Here is a 24480-nt window from a genome sequence, read left to right as displayed (position 1 = left end):
GCATTTCCACCTTCTCACCCCGCCCCCCAACTCCCACCACTTCTCTAAGCACGCTGTCATAGAAGCAACCAGAAAGTAGCCGCATTTGAGGCCTCAGGCAGCAGCTCAAAGTCCTGACTGTCCCAATTCAGTACCTGGTGGCTGGCTTGGGTCCCACGCGCCTGTACCGTGGCCAGTCTGTCATAGTAACGGGAGATGGGGTTGTCGTGCTCGATGCCTTTCTTGGCACAGCGCTGCTTGTAGATTTCCACAAGGGAGAGAGACGAGGGGTTGTCTTCCACGAGGCGCATCTGCGGGGACACCGCCACAACTCTCGGAACTGAGGAGAAAGGGCGAGAGACATGGAGGCAGCTGAGAGTAAATAACCAGGGGGCAGTGTCACTTCACCTTCAGGGACATCCAGGAGCAGAGGTGACTGGGCCCCCATCATGAGCAGAGGAAGCGAGTGTGGGGTAAAGTGGGGAGAACTGGGCTCACAGCATGTACCGTGAAACTCAATTTACTGGTGACGGAGCCTGAGCCACCATCACCCTGTGTTTAAGACACAGATGAACAGAAATTCATTAGGAGGCAGTCTTAAACAAAAAATAAGAGACTCTGCCAACTGCACTAGGGCTGCTGAGCCGGTGAGCGGTGACCGTGAACCTGCGCTGCACTGCCCGTCACTAGGCTGTGGGGACCGCCTGCCCGTGGGTCATGTCGGCGTGGTGCACACAGATGGTCTGACTTCTGAAGAAAAGAATTCAGTCTTGTGTCAGTTAAACCACAGCTACTAGCTTGCTGCCACGGCTTCAATCTATAAAGAAATTCCAAAAGGACTCCAGGGCATGGATCTGCACTACCATTTGACGACAACTAAGAGTTTGTTTCTTTAGAAGAAGTAAAGAACGACCTATTACCCACAGCTGGGATCAACACCATAGATCATGTTATATACATGTTAAAATGCATACAGCTTCCTTAGACTTGGTTTTTTAACCTACTTATTTTGGGGATACTGAACTTAAGAGTAAGAAATTTTAGGTCAAAATGGGTTGGATTACACCTTAGCTATCAGAAGAAATTTCCCTATCTGACTAGATAACATGCACTGAAATGGGCTCCTAACTTTAGCGACTAAATGATAAAATGTTTTAACAACAGTTTTCTTCTCCGGGTGGAACCACAGGCATCTCATCTATGCCCGTTACAGACAGAAAACAGGTCAGTCATGAAACACCCACAACAACTCAGTTATGAAAGACTTCCCTCAGATGCCGCTGGTTGTCACTTGACCAAGATTTCTGTGGCTTTCCCCAAGCCCTGCATCTCACTTCCTGAAGGCAAGCTCAGGCAGTGTCCACAAGGCTGCAGTGTGAGGTCCAGGAGTTCAGAGACCTCACCGAACACTGAAGTGTGCTGGTATCAGACCCGCTACAAGCCCTCCGTCAGCCCAGGCTTTACCACGGCGTGGAAGATTCCCAGGGAAGTAAAGACGCAGGGTGCACGGGCATGGCGCCTCCCTTTGGAAATACTCGTCAAAGCACCCGTCTTGCAGTGAGGAACCTAAAGGCCGGGAGGGGCTCCCTCCAGGAGCTGGGGCTCTGTCCGGGGGACTTGTTTCTCCCCGCTAGGACTGCCTAGCTTGTTGCAGCCCAGTGCGGTCCCAGCCGCTGACAAAGGGTACATGTGAAAACTCTCAGACTAATGAGCACTGCTGCGCTGCACCCCCAGTGCAGCTCTCCTACCTGTGAAAAACAAGTGCCTCTTTGTGGTTTCCTTTCTCTTCTCTAAGCAGGGGTTCAGCAGGCGGAGCAGCTGCAGCACGCGCTCCTCCCTCCGGGACTCTGTCAGGCAGGCGTCATTCATGACGAGGTACGGGTAGATCTTGCCATTGTGCCCGCGGATGTACAGTCTCCTGGCTGCGGTGTTGTGCTTCTGCACAATTTCTACCCTTGGCATAAACCTACCAAAACAAGCAAACCGTGAAGCACTGATTCCAAGTCTCAATGGCCAACTCTTTTCTTTGAGAAGAAAGCGGAGCTTTCCAAAAGCGCCAGTGAGAACTGTCATGGAAAAAACCAGACTATGTAGTTACAGTGCAATAATATCACAAAACAGCAGAAACCATGGCAGAGGAAGAACAAAAGGCAAAAGAGAAGATGAAGCCAGAGTTTCAAAAGAATCATGCCGGGGTCCAAGCCCAGGAGCTAGAGACGGGCTGTGAACCTGGCCCTGAGCACAGCAGCAGAGCTGGGAGGGCCCGGGGCTGACCACTGGGAGGACGGTCCTGGCTGGCACTCACAGGTGCCCTGAGGAGCAAGTGTGGGGCCTGGCACACCCTTGCCCTCACGCTCACCGCGGGCCTCGGCCACTGATGAAGTCGGGGAGGAGGGCTGGCCAGGGCCCGAGTTGGCTTTGGAGGAAAGGGGAACCGAATCCTGGCTGAATGGAAAAGCAGAGCCTTGCTCTTATTTGGAAATAAAATGAAACACGCATGCGCTGAGGGAAGGCTCTTCATAGCACTCTTTACATTTCGAATGATAGGCAACATACTCTTTGAAATTTTACAACTGTCCGACTCCGTTTTGAATACTGTGCTTTAAGAGTTTACAGAAGACTAGGAAACTGTCAAGTTCATGGTGATTCAGAAAAGGTTGTTTTGGACACAAACACAAACTTGACTCAAACAAACATTTAACCCATCAAACCAGTCCCTTTCAGGTGCTTGATCACTCATATTCTAGAACAATTTTGTGTTCTCTGAAACGCTGCACCGGGTCTGCCCTGCAGGCCTGTCATGGCTCTGTTTGCTGGGGACAAGTTAGTGATTGGGCCGGGAGCACTCACCGAGCAATCTTGATATAATAATGTGTCGGCTTTGGCATCAGAAACTCCCCCGGGATTTCTACTTCAGCTGTCTGCGCTGAGAAATTGCTCAAAAATCGGCACTTTTCTTCTATGAGGAAGAATTTTGGAAGCTGCTTGGTTTTGGCCTCCAGGATTTTGATCCACTTTTTCAATTTAGAAATAAGATTATGAAGCTTCATGGATCCTGGAACACTGAAGTCAAAATCTTCAAAATAAAATATGATTAAAGACATCGTCAGTCATCTGGGCTATCTCTACTCTACTCCCAAATGTCTGCTCAAGCACCTCCCAGCTACACACAGGCGCCAAGCCCCAGAATCCCTCTTGCTCTTTAAAGTGTCAGTTGGGGCTGGAGAGAGCAAGCAAAGCCCTGGCGTGTGCCTGCTCTCCTGGTGACCGAGATGAACAACACTGGAACCTCACCCTCAACTGGCCCCCTTCAGGAAAAATGCGGGGAACCCACAAGGCCGCGACATAAATGTCTCAGCATCAAGCCCTCCAAAAGGTGCCTAGAGCCCATCCACCAGCCCTAAAGGTCACCTCTGAAAACAAGCATCACCCAGGGAAACTAAGGCCCTTGAGTCAAAGCCAACACAGACATCAAGCTGAAGCTACTAAGTTATAAATCAGTTCATCAGAAGGAATTATGGGAAGAAATCAAAATGACAAAAATGGAAAACAAATTTTTGCTTAAGCAATTAAAAATACCCTGATTAGTGTTCAATTTTTTTAATACTCAATATTAAAAGGTCAATGAAATTGAAAAGTCCTTCTTTAAAAACACCTCATTTCCCACCCAGATCAGCACAAGTGGAGGAAGGGATTCTCATCGCCCCAACTTGCCAGAGCCCGAAGGTCAGGAAAAGCCCAATCATTTCTGTTTAAAACATGGATTTACAGGAGCTACAAGTAAGCAGTGTCCTCATGCTGACAAGGACTGATTATCCTGAGGCCCAAGTGAAAATGGGTGCGGCAGAGGCGCCTTCACACACAAGCTGACTGTAGCACAGGTGCCAGGGCTCTCCAGCGCCCCTTTCAAACGCTCTTCTGCATTCTCATTTGCCCAGAGTTAGGTCGTGTGGGGTGAGTCTGGGCAAGGCTGCCCTAGAAGGCACAGGTCCTGCCCAGACTCCTGTCCCCTCTTCTCACAGCCTCGCTGGAGGCAGAGCCTCCTGCAGACTCAGCCAAGACTCGCCTCCCCCCATCTCCACCTTCTCGAGGGCTGCCGCAGGCTGGACTGGAGTGAAATACAGAGAAAACAGCTAAGGGGTCAACAACAGGAGTTTCGAACCAGGAACCAGTGAGGGCCTGATCGATACTAACACAGGAGGCACCACAGAGGGTATAACCTTGTCCCCAGTATAACCAGCACTACAGTCAAGGTGCTCTCCTGTCAATCCCCAGGCTGCCTTGAGGAGCCCCTGACAGCCACACCCACCTCGTCCCCCAACCCTAATGCCTGGCCACCAATCAGTTCTCCAACTCTAGTATTACATTATTTCACAAATGTTTCATAAACAAGAATCATGCAGTAGGTATCTTTTTGAGATTGGCTTTTTGCACTCAGCACAATTTCTCTGAGGTTCATCCAAGTTGCTGTGTGTTAAGTCTTTATTTATTTATTTTATGTGAGTATGGAAGTATCATACTTTGTTTATCCATTCTCCAAGGGGCATCTGCATAGTTTTCAGTTTGGGGCTATTACTAATAAAGTGGCTATGAACATTCGTGTGTGAGTCCCTGCATGAAAATAAGTCGTTGCTCTCTGGGATAATCTGATGCTCTGTGTCTGGACCTCCTTCCACCTCCTTACAGCTGGAACACAGCGCTGGGATACAGAGATGGTCCTTCCTGGGCACAGATGACCAGATGGGCTGGAGAGCTCCTGATTTAAGTACCTGAAACTTGCTACAGTTTGAGAGTGGTCAGATCTAATGGCCATCTTCAAGTTTCAGTTTTGTCTTTTTTTTTAATATCAAATCCAGATGATGTGTCCCACTTTTAATTCTCTCTTTCATTTCAGACTACATTTGATTTAATAATCTGGAATTTGAAGATGAAGACACACTGAACGTCACTTCTTTTAAGTAAGATACGATGATTCCCATAAAACCTTCACCTCAAACTCTTCCTTTCCCAGAGGGACAGATGACATGTCACGTGACCTTTACAAAAAAAAAAAATCTAAGACGATAGAAGCAGTTCAGGGTTAAAGATATGAAGGCAGGACTCATATTTTTCAGAGCATGTCCCTAAGTGGTGGCTCAGCAGCTCAGGCCTCAGAGACTGGACACCCGGTGCCCCGGGGCCTCCTAGCATGACAGCAGGGCCTGTGCCGTATTTCCTATGGAGTTAGAGTAAGTCATGGTAGCAACTGCTAAGTATCCTTAACAATTAGTGGGATATTTTCTTTTACATTGTTTCAACCTACTCTACATATATACATGTTTTAACCACAAAAGAATGGGTCTTTAAAAGATACTTTAAACATCTAAAAATGTGAACCACTTATTCTATGGCTTAACAAATCAGTGAAGAATAATTTAAGTATAGTTACAAAAGCAGTAATTAAGCTAAAATGTTTCTTTTAGCTCTGGGAGATTTTACCAAAGTTTGTTCTCACATGATAATCACTTATAGGTTAACACTCAAGACATGAAAGCCTCAAAAGTTACTCGGGCTAAAGTATGGAACCTGGGGTTCCCGGAAGGAGAGAGCCTACCCTAGATACTCTGCCAGAGGGAACAGTGGGATGGAGACACAGCAGGAGTGGGGACAAATGCTCCGAGCTCCAGGGGACACTGTCATATCTGCTTGTGCTAGGGGGATGAGGATTCCTGACAGATAAAAACTTAGGCTGAGGGAGACTGGCCCGTTTAACGTGGATCACACAGAACCTGGTGGAGCCAGGATTCATGCTCCTTGGGTCTAGTAAAATGCATGAACCTGAACCAGGGAAAAGTAATAAAAACACAATCTCCCTATCATTCCGCCACCAGAATCCCACACAAGTTTGAACTTTACTTATCACCTAGAGCCCTGCACTTTTGAATCTGACTTATCTTACTTAACACTGTTGAGTTTCCCCACGAAAGTCAAGTGGATTCAGGGGGGATTCAGGGAGCAGAAGGTTCAGCCCAAAACCCTCCTATTTCCAAGCCTATAGTAGAGCCTGGTGCTCCAGGTCCAAACCTCGACCCTTCAATGGAGAGGACATGTAGCCCCAGGCTGGCGACTATCATGGTTTTCTTGTGATCTGAGTCTAAACACAGTATAACCGGCTTGCTCAGTAAAGCAGTAAGAAAATAAACGAATACAGTTACCTTATATGTTAAAGACCGAAGAAAAACAGTGAGTGCACACTTCCCCACTGCAGAAGGAACTAAGTCAGACTCACCAGTTGTGAACTGGCCCTTCAGCTTCTGGAAAACAGGGTCCTGAGCAGTGGCCTGCGCCCTCCTGGCTAGAGACTCGGAGGCGGCGCTGGAGAACATGGTCGAGACGTTGGACACGTTCTCCAGGCCCACCCCAAACGTGCTCACCAACTTCTTGACGAAATTCAGGGTGTGAGGGGTGATTTTGGCATCTGACACTGCTCCACTTTTCTCAAATGCAACAGAGTAACATTTCGCCAGGCCTTGCTGGAGCTGCCTGAGAACCTGGCAGAAAAGAAACCAAATGCAACTCACAAAAGAGAGCTCTCCATTCAAACAACTAACCAACCAAAAAGCATCTGTCCAGCATGTCCCCACCACCACCGGGGCAATCTCTGTGGCACCTGGCACACTGTTGATGTCAAATCAGTATGCTCCACACTGTGAGCTATTATTTGTAACAATGAGGAATAAATATCCTGAACACTGAAACACAAAACCCTCCCTTTCTTTTTGGGTCATACACATACCCCTCTGTTGGTTCATTTTCAGAGGCTTCAAGTACTAAATGCCGCATGTCTGCATGCACACACACGGAAGAACACAGTAACGAGGATGCCTCGTGGCCGAACACAGTAACGAGGATGCCTCGTGGCCGACTAGATAAATACCTGGGCAGCAAAAGCTGACTGTTTTATCAACAACTTATACAAACACCATTAAGGGGATGGCCTGGCTGCTGAAAAGATCACTGGGTTAGACTAACTCCCACCTCTGGGGATTAATCGCTGGTCAGTTACCTAAGCCACTGCTCCTGCTCATGGCCACCACTGCTGCCTGGTCAACTGGTGGCACTGAAGTGACTGAGCACATACAAGTGAGCGAAGTAAGCATTTTAGGGCAGAAATGGCTTTGTTAATTTCATCTTCTTTTGAAGTCTGCCACTCCAAATACAGCTGCACGCACATGCAGCATTAACATTTGCCTGCTCCGTTGTTCAACAAATATAGGAAACAACCAGGCAGCTAACTAAGGATCACACCGCCACAAAAGCATACAGAATGACACAGTCCTGAGACCACAGCCAAATACCTCTTCATGCCAGTTCTCTCTGAACCAGACCATCTGATCGACGATGCCTTCCAGGGAAGACAGGAGGGTTGGGTGGAGCTCCCGCTGCATGTGCATGATTCGGCTGCAGCGCCACATGGGTGCTGTTGCTCTTATGGGCCCTGGATCTGATGCAGAATGGGACTGGTTACCCACTGAACTTGGCTGCTGCTGTCCAGAATCTGAGAGCAACACACACAATGCCAATGTCAGCGCAAAACTGACCGATGCTAGAGCTCGGTGCTCTAGAGGACCCACCGGCCAAAGGAACGCTGGTTCCTGCCGGTGTGCTAATTTGTCATGAGGCTGTTTCCCCAGGGACTGTGTGGGAGAATGCCCTGGTCTTAAGGAGAGGTGCGCTCAGGGACTTGGGCACAGAGAGAGACTGTCTACAAGCTGGTTTCGAATGGTTCAGAAGAAAGTATACCTATTGACAGAAAGCAAACGTGGCAGCACACCAGCTAGCAAATCCAGTGAGGCTGTATTCAGTGTACTCTCCCTTTTTAACTTGACTGTAAGTGTGAACATTTTTTAAATGTTTAGAAAAAGTTATTTGCAATACATTCCTTGTACTATATAGCTCAGAGAATCTAAAAGTAGTTAATGAGCAAGTCTACATTTTTTCATCTAGGAAAGCCAAACCACATGTGTAAAACAGTTATTTTTCAAAAATATAGTCACTTGTTATACGAAAAATGTTATAAAACACCTGAACCCCATTTTTGTAGCTTCAGCTCACTTAGAATAAAAAAATCTTAATTTTCAAATGACCAAACCATGAATCTACATAGGGAGACCTAGGAGGTTAGAGCTGACATGTGCTGCACAATCTCCCAGCCCCCCTGGCTCATCAGCAGGCAATGCCACCACAGCCCAGCAGAGTCTCCTGAAGAAGACTCTGGCCTGGCAGCATGAATGCCTGGGTATTAAAAACATTGTGAAGCAAACAGTCCTTAATTGTTTACAAAGTATCACGCTTAATGGGTAACTGAAACCATCAAATAAGTTACTTCTTTACAAACTAGGACTGCTCGATTTCGATTAAAATATAGATCCAATCTTATATTTTGAGTAAATTTTTACAGCTGCTAAGATTGATTTCTACGCTGATTCTTCTGACAGTTGAAGAATCTTCTGACAGATTATTTGCAACCTTAATAACATAGAGTAACTGACATTTATACTGCTTCCCAAGGTGTATTTATAACTAATGAGACAAATTAAACTTTGTAGTTATCTATAGCTAAAAATTTCATATATGATTTCTACTTAAGGATCCAATCACTCAGGTAAATGGATGCCCAATTACATAATGGCAAAGGAGAACCAGAAACTTCACGCAGAGATCAGCTTTGCCCTCTGGCCCCAAAGTGTCCTCTCACTGGCTAAAGGGAAGACCGGCCCATGCTCTAAGAAGTCAGCTGTGGGGCGGGAGTGTGTGCACAGCGTTCTGGACGTGGAATGCCCCGCGAATCCAGCCCTCCGCCGCCTGGCCGGCCGGCCCCACTCACAACATACCGCTCTTGTAGCGTTCGCGCTGCTCTATTTTCAGGGTCAGGTACAGGGTCCGGATGGGAAAGTAGACTGCCTGGGGGTACACTCGTCCGACCTGCTCAGAGACATGGAGTAATGAAGAGCACTGCTCACCATGGTGCTCCTGGATGAAGACGGCTGTATCGAAATAACTGATATCAAACCTAAGTGGGGAGCTGTCTGCATTTGGACCAAGGAAGCAAATACTGCACCACTGATCATTTAATACATAAGGCCAGATTAAACAGCAAGTAAAACATCTAGTTTAGTTTTAAAAGATCCAAGAAAGATCAACATGGTGCATTTCAGCAGTTCTGCGTGGGGACCATTAATGACACAGAAACCACACCTCCACGATTCAGTAAATCTCAGGGAGGCGAAATGCACAAGTCCCTGGGTCTCACCTGGGCAAACACAAAACGACCCCAGTCAGTCCTTGTGTTTGGTGCCGCTCACCGGGAACCGTGATATGGTTCTAGCTAACCGACAATCAGGCTCATTAATGAATAACTTCACCCTGTGTAACTGCAACAGGGAAGAAACTGAAAATTTTCTACTTACAGTAATAAAAACCAGTTTTACCAAATTGGGGTTCTACAGCTCCTTCAAAAGGGCTGAGCGTATATTATCTAGCTCGGCCACAGGCCACAAGGTGGCTGGCTAACAAACATTAAAAGATGTTCCATGAATGACAAAGCAAATAGACCAAATAAACATCCCCACAGATAATCCCCAAGAAAAATGTCTGTATCTAGAAACAGCTACCTCCCCTCAAGAAAAAACTAAAATCGTTTCTGGGTATGATGGAGATGATGCACCACATGTAAAAAGCAAAGTAAACTGAAAGAAGATGAGCAGCATGTGCCTAAGTGCTTGGTGACAATGCTATTCATTCATGAAAAGTTTTATGACTACAAATTTATAAAAGAAAGCTCAGTCAAAGATACTGTATTCAAGACTGAACTGTCTCCAAATTTCTACTGTTTGGGTCCGTCTTCTACCCGGAGTCTTCTCACAGAAGAGGGACATTCTGGAACAATTCTCAAATAACGGTCATGAAAGCCACCCGTCCAAATCCCTAACCCCACCCCCAGGTGCATACAAAGTTAAGCCTCAGACAGCGGCAGCTGGACAACTGTATAAAGGGCAACAACCATCACACTCACGGGTGACTTTTATTCAGAAGAGAAGCTCTCAAGAGCTCCTAACATATAACAGGAAAGCAGCTATATAAGAGAATGTTTATTTTACTTGTATCTTATGTGGCAACTGTTCAAGCAAAGAAATTACCATTTTAATACTGTAATGCTACAGCAGATTCTTTCATTTCAACCCTGGGGTATTTCTTCAACAATTTTTAATTGTGCTTTATATCAAGTGATATCTAAATGTGTGCATGTTCCCATCTCTTTATTTTTATTACTTTGAACATGCACATTTTCTTTCTGGAAAAAAAGAATGTGAAATGAAGAGAGAGAGAGAGGATGGGGGGATGGGGTGTGTGTGTGTGTACGTGTACGTACGTACGTACACACACAAAGACACCTTGTTATTCCCACCTGGCTAATAAGGTTCAAAAGCAGCTTTCCTTCAGAGCCAACCAGGCAGGTGAGCAGCTGAGGGATCCAAGCCAGCCACTGGATGGGCGGCACGCCGATGCAATACTTGTCAACAGCATCTGCCAAAGTATTTTTGTCATCATCAAAACTCAAAAGCCACAGCACCTAAGAGAGAAGGAAAAATTCTGAGTTGAATGAAAATTCTGAGGCCCTTAAGTGGCTTCTTCCCAACGTTAAAATACCACGTAGAGAGAGCAGCTTTACTAGCAATGTAGAAACATCTACCAAAGGGCCAACAATATTGCCAAACTTAACAGATAAACCTTAAATAAAACTGAAATTTAAATAAAGTTTTTATCTAGATTTACCTTTAATACCAATTACCAACTGATCCAATCGGCTGGCTAGTGGTGGCTGGTGACCCTAAGGAGGCAACGGGCAGGTGGCAAGGGCCTGCCAACCTGCCAATTCACACTGGGGATCTCACCAAAACAAAAATGGACTTTTGCTACAAATCCCAGATGAACACCACCCTAGTATCAGATGGGCCACATGTTGGCTGCCTAGTGTTCACAGATTTTGAGACAATGAGATCCGGAAGTAAGCAAATTTGGAGTCAGATATTCAGGTAGTTTGTGTTACAACAGATGGTTTGTTTCTATAGTCAGCTGTAATGACTACGTGCTGATGTACATTTCAAATTTTGACACCACATCAAAGAATTCTAAAAAAATCCAAACATTTAATGAATGAAACAGAAAAGCAGAACAACTTATTCTTAAGTTTTCTGCAACAATTAATTCTGGGTTTTATTTATATGTTTCTTGTTAGGGACAAGAGGCAGCAATACTGACGAAGATATATCATCGCTGGGCACGTCAGTCACCGCCCCTGTGCCCAATGCCATTCTGGGACAATAAGGGATGAGAACACCAGCAACTGTGACCTCACCCAGTAGTGTGTGCAGAAATCACGTGATTCAACGTGACCCAAGACTAGAGCTGACCGCTCTATGTGCACTGTCCGTACAGGTGAGAGATCAGAATCTAACAGGTGTCTAGCAGGTCAGTTCTCCTTGCAGACCCCTCAGCAGTCTTTAAGAACCTCTGTCCGGTGTGAGGTCACACAGAGTGTGACCTAAGACCCAGACTCCAGGCTCAGTTTTGCTGTTTTAAAGTCCTGAGACCCTGAATATGTCCAGGCCTCAGTTTTCTCAACTTTAAAACAAAACTATGGAAGATACTTTGAAGAGTGATGAGAATTCAGAGTAAAGGCATGAAATAAGCCCCACGCCCAGCACAGGTTCAGAAATAGCTGAATTTTCATCTAAACTTGAAGGCGACCAATCTTTGGTCAATTCTTTTGGCCTCACCTTGGCTAAGTATTTTCTTGATTTGCTCTCATTCTGATGCCGGCACGCATGCAGGTAACAGGTAATGGCAGACACGCCAAGATGCAGCTGCCGCTCCTTCACAAAGATATTCTCCAGGTAATCACCCCACATGGCCCAAGCTTTCACCAGCACATCATGCATTTGAACAGCTGCAGAAAAGGCTTTGTTTGCTTCCTCAGACCTGTGAGGGTACAGAAATCAACACAAATTTGATTTTGTTTCCAGGTGAACTTCGCATAACATGAAATTAACCATTATAAAGTGAACCATTCAGTGGTGTTTAGTACATTCAAAATGTTGTGCAACCACCACCTCTACATGGTTCCAAAAGAAACCCCGGAGCCGTTAAGCTGCCACCATCCGTCACCTGCAAACTCCAGCCCCTGGTCACCACCAACCTGCTTCCTGTCTCTAAGGATCTGCCTAGTCTGCATATTTCATATTAATGGACTCATACATCATGTGATTTTTTGTGTGTCTGGCTTTTTACTTAGCATAGTGTTTCTGAGTTTCATCCATGTTATAGTGTATATGAGTACTTTATTCCTTTTTATGACTGAATATTATTCCATCCTATGTATATGCTACAGTTTGTTTATCCATTCATTTGAGTTGTTCTGACATTCTGGCTATTGTGAACAGTGCAGCTATGAAGATTTATGAGCAGGTAAGTAGCTACATGAGCACCCATTTTCAATTATTTTGGGTATAAACCTAGGAGTCTAATTGCTGGGTCTTATGATAATTCTATGCTTAATTTTTTGAGGAACTGCTAAATAGTCTCCACAGTGGTTACATCACGTTAGTATCACACCAACAATGTATAAGACACCATAAGAGAACAACATTTCTATATCCCTTATGAATACAGATGCAAACAACCTCAACAAAATACTAGCAAACCAAATCGAGTAGATATTTAAAGGATTAGACACAGTGACCTAGCGGGATTTACCTCGACAATGCAAGGTGTGGTTCAAAATACAAAGTCGATCCATGTAATGCACCACATTAACAGAATGAAAGAGAAAAACACAATCATCTCAGTTGATAAAGAAAAAAAATTTGACAAAATCTAACATCTTTTCATGATAAAAACACTCAACAAACTAGGACTAGAACTATTTCAACATAATGAAGGTCACATATGAAAAGCCCATCACATTCAATGATAAAAGACTGAAAGGTTTTCCTCTATGATCAGGAACAAGAAAAGGATGCCCATTTTCCTTAAACTTATTTATTTAAACTTAGTGCTGGGAGGCGGGGGGCGGGTTCCATAGAGTGATGGTTAGCATGTCTGCTTTACACGCAGAAAGTCCTGGGTTCGAGCCCCAGTGGAGCCACAGTCCATACCCCAGGTGCACCAGGCCCCCTGGGTGCCCCAAGACCCCTGGAGTGCTCCAGCCCTGGGTGTGTGCCACAAGCGAGTGGGAGGAGACGTCCTGCCTTCAGAGATCCAGTTCTTAAGGGGAGATGGCAACATCCATAGGTCAGGGGTGGAGGTCGTGGGGGTGGGTGATTTAAAAACATAAAATAAGTGCTGGAATGCTTAGCCAGAGCGGTTAGGCAAGAAAAAGAAAAGACAACCAGATTATAATGGAAAATGCAAAACTCTCTCTATTTGCAGAATACATGATCTTATATGCAGAAAGCCCTAAAGAATTGACAAAAGAACTATTACGGCAAATTCATTCAGGTTGGTTGATATATGTTCGATCTGTATGTTTCATTTGTTTTTCTTTTTCTTCGTTATGAATGATCTGTCTGAAATAATTTATTTTAACTAACGGAATGAATTATTTATTTATGAATTTAATTTATTTAATGTATGTCTTATATATTTTGAACTCTATACATTGTTAAATGAAACTAAAGACAACCAAAATAAATGCATCCTGTGTTCATGCACTGGAGACATAATACTGTTACAGTAGCAATACTACCCAAATTAATCTACAGATTCAGTACAATCTCTAGCATAATTCAAACTGTCTTTTCTTCTTTGCTGAAATAAGCTAAAATTCATATGGAAATGCTGACCCCCCCCAAAAAAAACAAACTCGAAAAAGAATAAAGTTAAAGGCTACTTACCAATTTCAAAACCTACTGCAAAGCAGTTTTAACCAAGACAGTGTGGCACCAATGTAAAAGTGAACATACACATTGACGAAACAGAATTGAGTATCCAGAAATAAGGTCTTTTCAGAAAATGGTGCTGGGACAACGGGATATACACATGCAAAAATATGGCCTCATGCCACATAAAAAAATTAACTCAAAATAGGTTAAAAACATAAATGTAAGAGCTAAACCTATAAAACTCTTTTTAAAAAGCATAGGAGTAAATAAATGCTCATAACCTTGGGTTAGGCCATGGTGTCTTAGATACAAAACCATAAGTACAAGCAACAAAAGAAAAAGCAGACAAATTGGACTTCATCAAAATGGTAAACTGTGCATTAAAGGACACCATCAAGAAAGTGAAAAGAATATGAGAAAATATTTGCAAAAAATGTATCTGAAAGAAACTTACATCTAGACATATAAGAATTAGAACTCAACAATAACAAGTCAAATAACCCAATTTAAAAATGGGCAAAATAACTGAATAGAAATTTCTATAGAAAAAGATACATAAATGGCACAGAAGCACCTAAAAGATGCTCAACATCGTTAATTACTAGAAAAATGCAAATCAACACCACAATGAGATACCACTTCACTCGCTAGGATGGCTATAACCAGAAAAATGCAAACCTGAAAAAATGGAAACCACAAACAATGCTGGTGGGAATGTAAAATGGTATGGCTACTATGGGAAAAGGGCAATTCCTCAAAGATAAAAAAAGCACCACATAACCCAGCAATTCCACTCCTACGCATATACCCAAGAAAACGGAAAACACACTCACACAAAACCTTGTACATGCATGCTCACAGATCATTATTCATAATAGTCAAAAAGTGGAAACGACCCAAAAGTCCACCAATTGTCAAATGAATAAATATATGAATATGAAAGTGAATGTTATTCGGCCCTGAAAAGGAAGGAAGCACCAACACGGGCTACAACGTGATGAACCTTGAAAACACTGTGCTAAGTGATAGAAGCCAGACTCAAAAGGCCACATTGCGTATGGTTTTATTTATAAGAAATGTTCAGAATAAGCAAGTCGTAGAGACAGAAAGACTAGTGGTTGTCAGAGGACAAAGGAAGAGAACAGGAAGTGACTGCTAACAGGTATGGGATTTCCTTCAGGGACAATGAGAGTGTTCTAAAATTACCAAGTAGTGATGGTTGTACAATGCTGTGAAGACAGTAAAACTCACTAAGCTGTATACACTTCCAAATAGTATATTGTCATATGACTTTAAAACATTTTTTAAAAAGCATAAAACCCTTTATCTTGACAGAATCACTTCCTTATTTTAAAATAAGCTAAAAACGCAACCCTATATACCAAAAATGTGAAAAGTGAGCTTTAAAAAGCCCTATATATGGCAACAGGCAGCATCTTGTAAGCATATCTCATTTGTATACTTTCTATAAAATTTCATGTGACGTTCATTTCTCTAAAACAGGGTTCAGCAACTTTTTTCTGTAATGGGCCAATTAGTAAATGGTTTAGGCTTTGTGGGCCATACAATTTCTGTCACAACTCCTCAAGTCTGTGGCTGAAGCGTGAAGAGCCATAGGCACATCAGTGGTATGCTGTGTTCCAATTCTTCATTTACAAAAACTAGGCGGCACTGGCTGGATTTGGCCTGCAGGCCACAGCTGACTGACCCCTGCTCTAAAACAAAAACCATCTTCATAAAAGGGATCAACTGTTCCAAAACAGCAGGCTGAGACATGCGGAAATGAAGCCATGTTACTGGCAGTTCTGTGTTCAAGCAACTCCTTTTCTAAAAGCTTTTAAAGTACTACATATCAAACTGGCTTATCAATCAGCTGCAAGTTACTATCTCTGCAGAGGTATACTACCTGAAATATCATACCTGACATCTATCACTAAATCATACCAATTTTCAGCTTGACCTTCGCATTGGCTTCAAGTTATAAATAACTATTTTAATAATCTGCTGAGTTTTTCTTTATTCTCCTTCTACATAACATACATACTTGTTGATCTGAGCCAAGAACATTCCCTTCAGCGCATAAAATTCAGCTGTCATCTCTTTTGTGAAGTATTTTAAATTTGTAGATTCTATAACTTCAAGGCCCTGTTTAAAAAAAGAATAGAGAAAAAGGTCTTGGAATTTCTAGACAATAATATAACCACTTCATTAAAATATTTGTCTACGCAATAAGTCCTAAAGGTCACTGACAAGTGTTACTTTTAAATTGACAACAGATTTGTCTGCCAAGAGTATCTGCCGACTGACAAGTAGTATTTAAACTGAATCACTAAATGCCAGATTCGGTTCTAGAGACCTTAAGGGTATTATTATAAAACAGAAACAATAAAATATAATTCACATACTCAAGTGGTTTCTTTTTCCTTTCTTGCTTTGGAAGGACTGTTTCCCACTACTAAGGCTATGTTTATAGAAAGTTCTAATCTTCCTTCCCTATTATCTGAACCAGGAGTTTCCACGGGACACTCTCATCATTCTTTACCGAACCTCCCCAGTATGGAGCAGGCCCTGCGTCCCGCTGGCACTTTACCTGCATACACTCGTTTTTCCCCATGACTCCCGCCAGTTGGAGGTAGCATTTGACTTGCTGTCGAATTTTCTGGAAGCAATCCACGATAGGAACGGTTGGAATAGTATGAATGCGACTTAATATATCCAGAGCTACATTGACCAGCCCTTGTTTTCGCGCAATTTTTCCATACTGGATGATTGCTGAAGCTGATGCGTGAACCCCAAGCATAGCGTTATTTGAACTTGGATCATGCTGAGAACTATTTTCATACGCAGTTACAATAGCTAGAGAGCAAAGAAATGACTTATCAGTCTATGCCAAACATTTTCAAAGCATTCCTCCATAGGCTTAAATAAAAAATGAAAAACAAACACACATGGCTTTATGAAAATGGGGAGCTCAGTGATAAAACCTCATTACTTTTCCTTGTATATCAAAAGTAAAATAAAAAAAGCACTAACAACTGAGTGTTACCATCTTGGCTACCTAAATCATGAAGGTTACTCTAAACAAACATGCCTGGCAGGTTTAAGGGATGAGCAGAGGGGACCAGAAAACTGAAGAAGGCTACACATTGCCACTGAGAACAGTTCTTCCTTGGGGGAGCTTCAAATCAAAGAATGCCACAACCTGGAGCTCCGAGGGCACTGGCCTGAGCCCGATGCAACAGTCAATGTCCAGCAGCATTTCTGTGCTAGCTAGAAAAACGTGACAGGGAGGGGGAAATGCGTCCCATCTTTCACCACCTTCGTCTTTACCCTCACCAGACCACCACCATCCACCACACCCACCAAAAAAAAAAAAAAAAAAAAAAAGTAAAAAAAAAAAAAAAAAGACATGAAACCAGAACAGTGGGGTGTCTGGAAAATTACATGATGAATGCATGCCGGACCAGGTAGGTTTACCCTGGTAATGATGCTGCCGCCACATGAAGACACTGCTCCAGTGGGACAAGTCGTCAGACACGATGGGCAGCCTGTTCCTCCAGGTCTTCACCACTGTCTTCATGTCATGCAGGCTGTTATTCCTCCCCAGGTTGGTCGGCTGTAAGCCTGCATTTATTTGCGCAGCTTCCTGAAGTTCAATGATTTGCTGGGCTGCCTGAATGGGAAGAGCATAAGAGATTATACAGTAGGCATGACACCAAAGATCAAACGAGAAAATAAACCAGTCAATCAGGAAGCTGATTTATCGCAAAGATCCCATAATTCAATTATGAAAGGAAGCCCTCTAACATATACAGATACCTTAGATTCCATATTTAAACTTATTCTTCACCTCCGACACTATTCTCCTGATCCCCTACCCCCACCCCACCCTCCCATTTTAAAACCTCAGCTCTATGGCTACTTCAAGATAGACTGGGAAAAGAGTGGTGCAGACACCAAAGCTTGCTAATCGTTAGCTCCCAAAACAATTACCTTTTCCAATTGTGATTGGCTCTTTGTCTACCAATGTCTAGGAGAACAGCCTAGTGCCCCTGCCCTCAAGCTTTCCTTCCGTCAACATTCAAAATCCCACAGCCATATTAAGCATCTTAAAACATGGTTCCGATGATCTCTTTAGGGTGGTATATACCTTTTCAGTCAGGTCCCTTGTGAGTCTATCCAGTTTATTACCCTTTAAACCCCAGATGTGTTGCTGGTTCCAAACTTCTGGTGCCGTCTCCTTACCAGGAACACCCTGGTCACAATTCTGAGCCTATCCAAATTCTACCCATCAGGTTCTACCTCCCCACCCCCACAGGAATTTCTCCTTTCTCTAAATGCTTATGTTTATTTTCTGTCCTACCTGCATGGCACTGAATCACGGTCTCTCTTTTTAAATTCTGCTTCTTATGCATATGTCATCTCCCTCCATTTGGATGCTCCTTTGAGCAGAATCTACGTTTTAAACTTTTTTGCATCTCCCAAACATAGCACCTAGGTCAGTACTCAGTATCTTGTTGTTTGTCTTAATTTCAGTTGTTTTGGTCTAAATTGCCTACAAGAATTTATGCTTTCATCTATATTTCAAGTTTGGTTCGTTCCATTTAGATTTCTGAAATTTAACCAGCAGTCTTAAGAGTCACAGAGGATAAGAGACCTTTTGGAACAAAACGGTGGCATCACACTGATGGTGGCAGAGTAAGCATTAAAGAACATCCCTAAAGCAAAAATGAAAATGGTTAAAATCACTCCCAAGAATGTCTTGTCACTTAAATCCCTTGGAAGCTCCAGAAAGGAAAAGCAACATTTTAGTGCTCTCCATTTTCATTCAGGCCTCTCTCTCAATGGGGATGAGTTTAAACGGGAAAGGGTAAGAGGTGGAGCAGTCTCCTCTCCACTGCCCAGCTCAGTTCGCGGACCTAGGCCTGGACAGGAGGTGCTCTGTCTGCTCACACTGACGCACCGCACCCACCTGGAGAAGAGGCGTGTGCACGTGGGACACCACGTGGGGCAGCCGCCGCCACTCACGGATGGCCAAGCTGCTGGCCATTTCCACCAGGCGCTCGATGAAGCTGAGCTGCTGCTCCTCAGGGTGGCAGATAGCCAGGTATCCACGGTACATGTTGACCTTCCAAGCCATCTCCTTAGGACAACTTACTTCTACCTGATGGTAAAAGAACATTACACAGGAAGCTATGGGTAGGTATTCTTCCTCTCAGTAGAAAGCGCCAATTATGCAAAGCAGTAAGCAGAAATTTAGCTATAAACAGACATTTATTTTCTTGCTTTTTTCTGGATACTCTCCTTTTCTGAACACTAGTCAGTGGCCAATCTCTCCAGCTACAAAACCATGCCACTGGCTCCTTGCTTTCAGGTCATCAGGAGTTCCAAAAAAGGGGAAACTAATCAACATTGTTACAAAAGACAAGATGAACCATCACCACCTGAAGTTTTAAACTGTTAAGTTCATCTCCACTCTGATAAATATCAGTATAATTCTGAATTGTTTCCAATTCAATTGTTATCCTTGGAAATTAACTTGTCCCACATTTATACAAAAAAGCAGAGGCAATGATTCAGGTCTGTAAAAATGAGTGAACATCCATAAATTTTATTGTCATTTAAAAGCCACATTTTATCACCTGTTACGAAATTTTCCCCAGACTTCTTACATCTGACTCATGAGTTCTACCATGAAGTTCACGGAGCCATCACATCCCTCTCCTTAACCCTAAGCCCAGCCCCGCACACACAGCTACAGCCAGGTCAAGGCTCCAGGTGTGCCCCAAGAGCCTGTGTGTGCTCCCCACCTTCTGAAGAAAGCATCAGAACTAATCGCATTTTTTCCATCCCATTTAAAACTACAAATGATAAAAAACTAAAGTCTTTCAAAAATAATCTCTGCATATAAGAAGATGAAAGGATATCTCTGTTGAAGAAATTGTATAGGACTTGCTGTAAGAAGATCAATAAACATGTATTCTGAAGCACCTTTGGGAAGTAACAATAAAAACCATACACAGTTTAGTGCCATATGCTATCTGTCCAAATGATATAAAAGTAATAATGGTAATAATCATGCCATCTTTTATTTCTAGGTACCCTGTCTTGTTTTTTAATGTCTTACTTTTTCAAAGCACATTCACATTCATAGCCCCTTAGGTCTCAATGATCCAATGACACAATGTCCAATGATCCGATGTCCACAAAGTAAACTTGTGAACACTTGTTTCCAACATGATCCTCTCACATTTCTGGATTTAAACACTATTTAACATGGGCATTTGTCAATTACATCACTCTGTAACTCTAAGAACAATGACATTGCTTTACATTTTCCCCCCAATGAAAAAAATTACCCCATCTATTAAATTATATCAAAAATATACTACTATAAGCAGCCTTATAAATCATAATTCACAGGAGTATAAAGTAATTTGAGTTTTTTAAAGCAAATGAGTAAATAATTTAGTACTATCAAGACTACTTAAAATTAATTTACTAAAAATTACCCAGAGTGTTTATTCACATACTTTGAGCTTTTTTATAATCAGTAAATGCCTTACATTTTTAGAAATAATCAGGACTTTGTGAAAGAGGAAATTCATTTGTCAGACCTATGGACAATATGATACAGCACATAACCAGCTAAGTGAAACCTTGGAAAGATTTTAAAAAATTAGAGTGAGCTACAAATATTTACTCAGCAGAATGATTATCAGAATGAAGAATAATCAATTATAAATGCATTCTGTAAGCAATATATGTATATACGTATATATGTATACATATATATATATATTTTTTTTTTAACCTTTATAAGTGATTGGTTATTTTCTCCAAGTAACACAACTCCTTACATCAGATGAGCAATTTCCCAGGTCCCAATCCGAAATCAAGACTTGGGCTCTATAACCACTCTGTGGTTAATAGTTTGTGACTATTTCAGTTCTTCAATCTTTTGCATTTTGTTAAAAAGTGACATTAGTAATGAAATAGCCACAATACAGGTTAAAATTTTAGGTTTCTCATTTCAAAGACAGTGGCCTATAATCTCAATGTGCTTTTGTAGTCTCCACATTAAGAAAATCATTGGTGTGAATCTAAGTAAACCTTCTCTAGGTAAACGGTGAGAAAAGGATGAAAGCATTTCCTTCTCCTAAACCTCATTAACAGAAACAGCACACAGAAAAGTTCAAAACCTGAAAAGCAGCAGCAGGGAGAGGGGCCGAGGGAGAGTCTGATGGACGGGCACAGATGCAGGAAAAAATAAAGAGCAACAAGAATGGGTGCATCCGAAGACAATAATAAGCAGTAATAATAATGTGTTGTGGGTTTCAGATAATACACACAGCTATACTGTCCAATAGCTTTTGATGCCTCCGACCGAAGCTTCCCTGTGAGAAAAAGGGAATTGTACTGTGTGCCCGCTCGCCCATCATGCACCAAATTCCTCTGGACGGAATTCAATTTTTAAAAATGTGGCGCTCAACCAAGGTAATGACTCAACTTCACTTACACTACACACCATCACTTGCATGACACGTAACATGCTTTGAATACAATATCTTTTTATTCAACAAACTTTTACTGATAGCAACTAACCTACCAGGCCCTGGGCTTACACAATTCAACCTTGCTGTATTCACTTCTAGCAGTGCTTCCGCCAATAAAATCCACCAGTAAAATTGATCCTGTTCTTCCAAATTTCTCCAGGCACTATTTATTTGTTTCTCATAGAATCCAAGGTCTCCACACCCCATACTTATTATTGTAACTGGATGATGAATATATACTTAATTTCTAATTTCACTTAAAATCAGGAAAGGTATTAGAGATAACCAAAAATAATTCTTGCTTCCCAAGAGCTATCTTTCATCTGCCAAAATGCTCAGCTTGTTCTAAGTGAAGAGAAATTTCCAGAGAAGATTCACGACTTTGGCAAAAAAAAAACCCCAGGCATCTATGGAGAATGTGATCTGAGAGTGGACGAGTCAGCGAGGAGGTGAGAGGGAGGTCTCACCTGCACCAACGCCTCCTTCATGGCGGTCCAGTTGGACACCCGCCAAGCACACTCCAGGACGAGATAAGGGTTTATGTGACCTTTGGACTGGCCGTATTCCGTCAAGGCTTCCCATTGGTTCAATTCCTTAGAGCACCTAGAAGACCAGGGAGTCGCGAGCAAAAGCTGTTACCAACAAACCAACAGATTCATGAAAGGGCAGGGATAGTCGTTCACTTCCCTTCCACAGAAGAAAGAAAACACCGCTGCCCCGAAGGGTGGGCTTTGTGGGATGTCAGGCTTGATTCTGGGCAAGGTCACCTGCTGGAACACCCAGCACCGCCCACCGCACAGCAGAGAGCTCAGCGCACCACAGCCACTGTTTCTCCAACAGACACTTTGAATTTCTCGAGACTTTAAAACTATTTGCGGATTTTTGTTTGTTCTTTTTTTCCATGGGACCATTAAGAAAGTAACAAAGTTCCCTTTTAAAAACACTCATTATGAGAAAATTTCAGAGATTTTTCATGGTTGCCTTAATTGATTCGAACCCATCGCCACCCAGCTTACCGAATCCAGTGGTCCTCCCAGAGCTGGTATTCCGGGAAGATAGCAGGGGACGCATTACTCCTCTCGTGTTCCTTTTTGGCTTTATCCATTGCCTTTTCATAGGATTCTTGTGCCTAAGAAAGTTAATAATGCTTTCAAACTGCTGTTTAATTAGAAACTTTTCCTCAACTATTGCTCAGTTATTTAGGGCAGGATGGACCATAGACCCAGAAGTGCCTCACACTCTCTACAATCACTTGTCCCCTGAAATTCTCTATTCACGGAGAACAGGAGAGAGAGAAAAGAACTAAGGTGCACAATTCCCCACACAGAACGGAAGGAGCAGGAGAGCGCCTGGACCCAGGGCGAGCTGCTCCGTCCTCCAGTGATGAGAGCAAGGGCTGCGCCCGTGCCTATGCTTCTGGAGTCTCTGGGGCTCAGTGTGCTAAACAAGGCTGAGAACTATACCCTGGGACCATGGCCCACGCTACTCTGAAAGGACAAGTAGGAGGGTTAAAATTTAAACACGAAATGTCAACCACCATTTCCAAAAGGACCAATGAGTACAGATAAAAGGCATCTCCAGTATCTTCTAACAGTAAATGACTTAGGAGTGAGCTTTAAAAACGTCCATGCCATGTATGTTTCTCTTAAATTGCATCTTCAGCCAAAGGGCCTTTATGTATAAGATAGATGCTTCAAGTAAAACAGTAAACTTTCCACTTAAATGTGAACTGACTTAAGAACACCAGAATATTATAATTATGTACCATAACCATGGAACCCAACCATTTCATTTGACAGTGGCTACCTGCTCAAAGAATCCATGCTGCTCGTAAGCAATGGCAGTTGCTGTCTCCGAATACTTGCAACGCTTCTGCCATAAACCAGCCCACATATCTTCCTCTTGTAACAAAGAGTAGAGTTCAGCAAGGGAATCCAGTATCTCCTGAAAACACAGATTATGGTTCTGAGTGCTCATGACAAAAACTTTTTTTTCTCAATAAATCAACTTTGCTGTGCTCCAATTTAAAATCCCCTGGGAGATGTTTATTGAGAGTGTACTGACAAGGAAGACATAATTAACAAATGAGAAGAGGCCTCACCTGCTGAGGTGGAGTTATGCTCTCCTGCTCATAAAATTCCGTTGTTTGCTTTGGCTTAATCTGCAGACTCAGACCTTTTTCAAAAGCCTGGTGCTCTAGCATTAGTGTGGAGCGGAACCACAGGTTGTGTGTTTTCCCCAAGTACTTCAGAACGCAGGGTCTGATGGGAATCGGAGGGACGCACTGGGACATGGCTTCCACAAAGCAGTTCAGCGCACTGGGCTGACAATCCCGCTGCACCTGGTGACTGCCACTGCACAGGAACGGGCTAATCTCACCAGCCAGAGCCTGAAACCAAAGGCCATGTTAATTTAGGTCTTCATTCTAAAATGTGCACGTCTTTACTCTCTCACACAGCATCTGCCAACCTTTGATACTTCACTCTTATATGATAGTAGTTTCTTCATCCTTTGAAACTTAATCAAGATTTTTCATAAAAACTTCTCAAAAGTTAAAACTACATTTTCCAAAGCAGGATGTGAAACATATACTCACATGCTGCTGTCTGTCAGACAGAATTTTCCACAATCTGGGAAAAAGCTGGACCCACGTCTTCTCCGCTAGTGTTGTGGAAATGTGACACAGCTGGACGAAAGCGCTGAGCAGTGCCCCCGTCTACAGAAAGAAAACCAGTTAGTGTAGCTGGGCACGGGCTAGTGCTAACCATCCTGCCACGCAGCTGCCTCACACATCCACGCTCAGGAGACTCACTGACTCAGACTTTGCCGGACAGACACCCCTCCACTTTCACTCTTCTGGAAATCTGAGCAAGTGTCATGTCGGAATGAAAACACAGATTCTGGGCACCAGAAACCAACCCATGGTGTGCTCAGCAGCCAAGCACAGACGTGGGTAAGGGCTCATCAGTGACACGCCTCCATTGTTTAACTTTAAGGGCAATTCCAAACATGTCGATGCGGAA

At 43.1% G+C, this 24480-nt stretch overlaps 1 protein-coding gene across 1 annotated transcript in view; it reads right to left on the bottom strand.

The window, feature by feature from the left end:
- TRRAP (transformation/transcription domain associated protein) overlaps window positions 1-24480 on the bottom strand; it is a 114650-nt gene that overhangs the window by 6731 nt on the left and 83439 nt on the right. Inside the window, exons 52-68 of the mRNA XM_023532004.1 lie at window positions 24054-24173; window positions 23559-23846; window positions 23264-23401; window positions 22474-22586; window positions 21925-22060; window positions 18874-19065; window positions 17346-17574; window positions 16492-16757; window positions 15946-16046; window positions 11799-12000; window positions 10427-10591; window positions 8853-8943; window positions 7317-7462; window positions 6248-6509; window positions 2830-3055; window positions 1728-1945; window positions 135-319 (exon numbers count right to left, since the gene is read on the bottom strand). Of these exons, the coding sequence (XP_023387772.1) occupies window positions 135-319; window positions 1728-1945; window positions 2830-3055; window positions 6248-6509; window positions 7317-7462; window positions 8853-8943; window positions 10427-10591; window positions 11799-12000; window positions 15946-16046; window positions 16492-16757; window positions 17346-17574; window positions 18874-19065; window positions 21925-22060; window positions 22474-22586; window positions 23264-23401; window positions 23559-23846; window positions 24054-24173 (3078 nt within the window). The remainder of the gene's footprint in view (window positions 1-134; window positions 320-1727; window positions 1946-2829; window positions 3056-6247; window positions 6510-7316; window positions 7463-8852; window positions 8944-10426; window positions 10592-11798; window positions 12001-15945; window positions 16047-16491; window positions 16758-17345; window positions 17575-18873; window positions 19066-21924; window positions 22061-22473; window positions 22587-23263; window positions 23402-23558; window positions 23847-24053; window positions 24174-24480) is intronic.

Source organism: Pteropus vampyrus, unplaced genomic scaffold (genome assembly GCF_000151845.1).
Source record: "Pteropus vampyrus isolate Shadow unplaced genomic scaffold, Pvam_2.0 Scaffold74, whole genome shotgun sequence".
Lineage (NCBI taxonomy): Eukaryota > Metazoa > Chordata > Mammalia > Chiroptera > Pteropodidae > Pteropus > Pteropus vampyrus.
The sequence above is the reverse complement of the archived record's forward strand: the minus strand, read 5'-3'. Positions and strand labels throughout refer to the sequence as shown.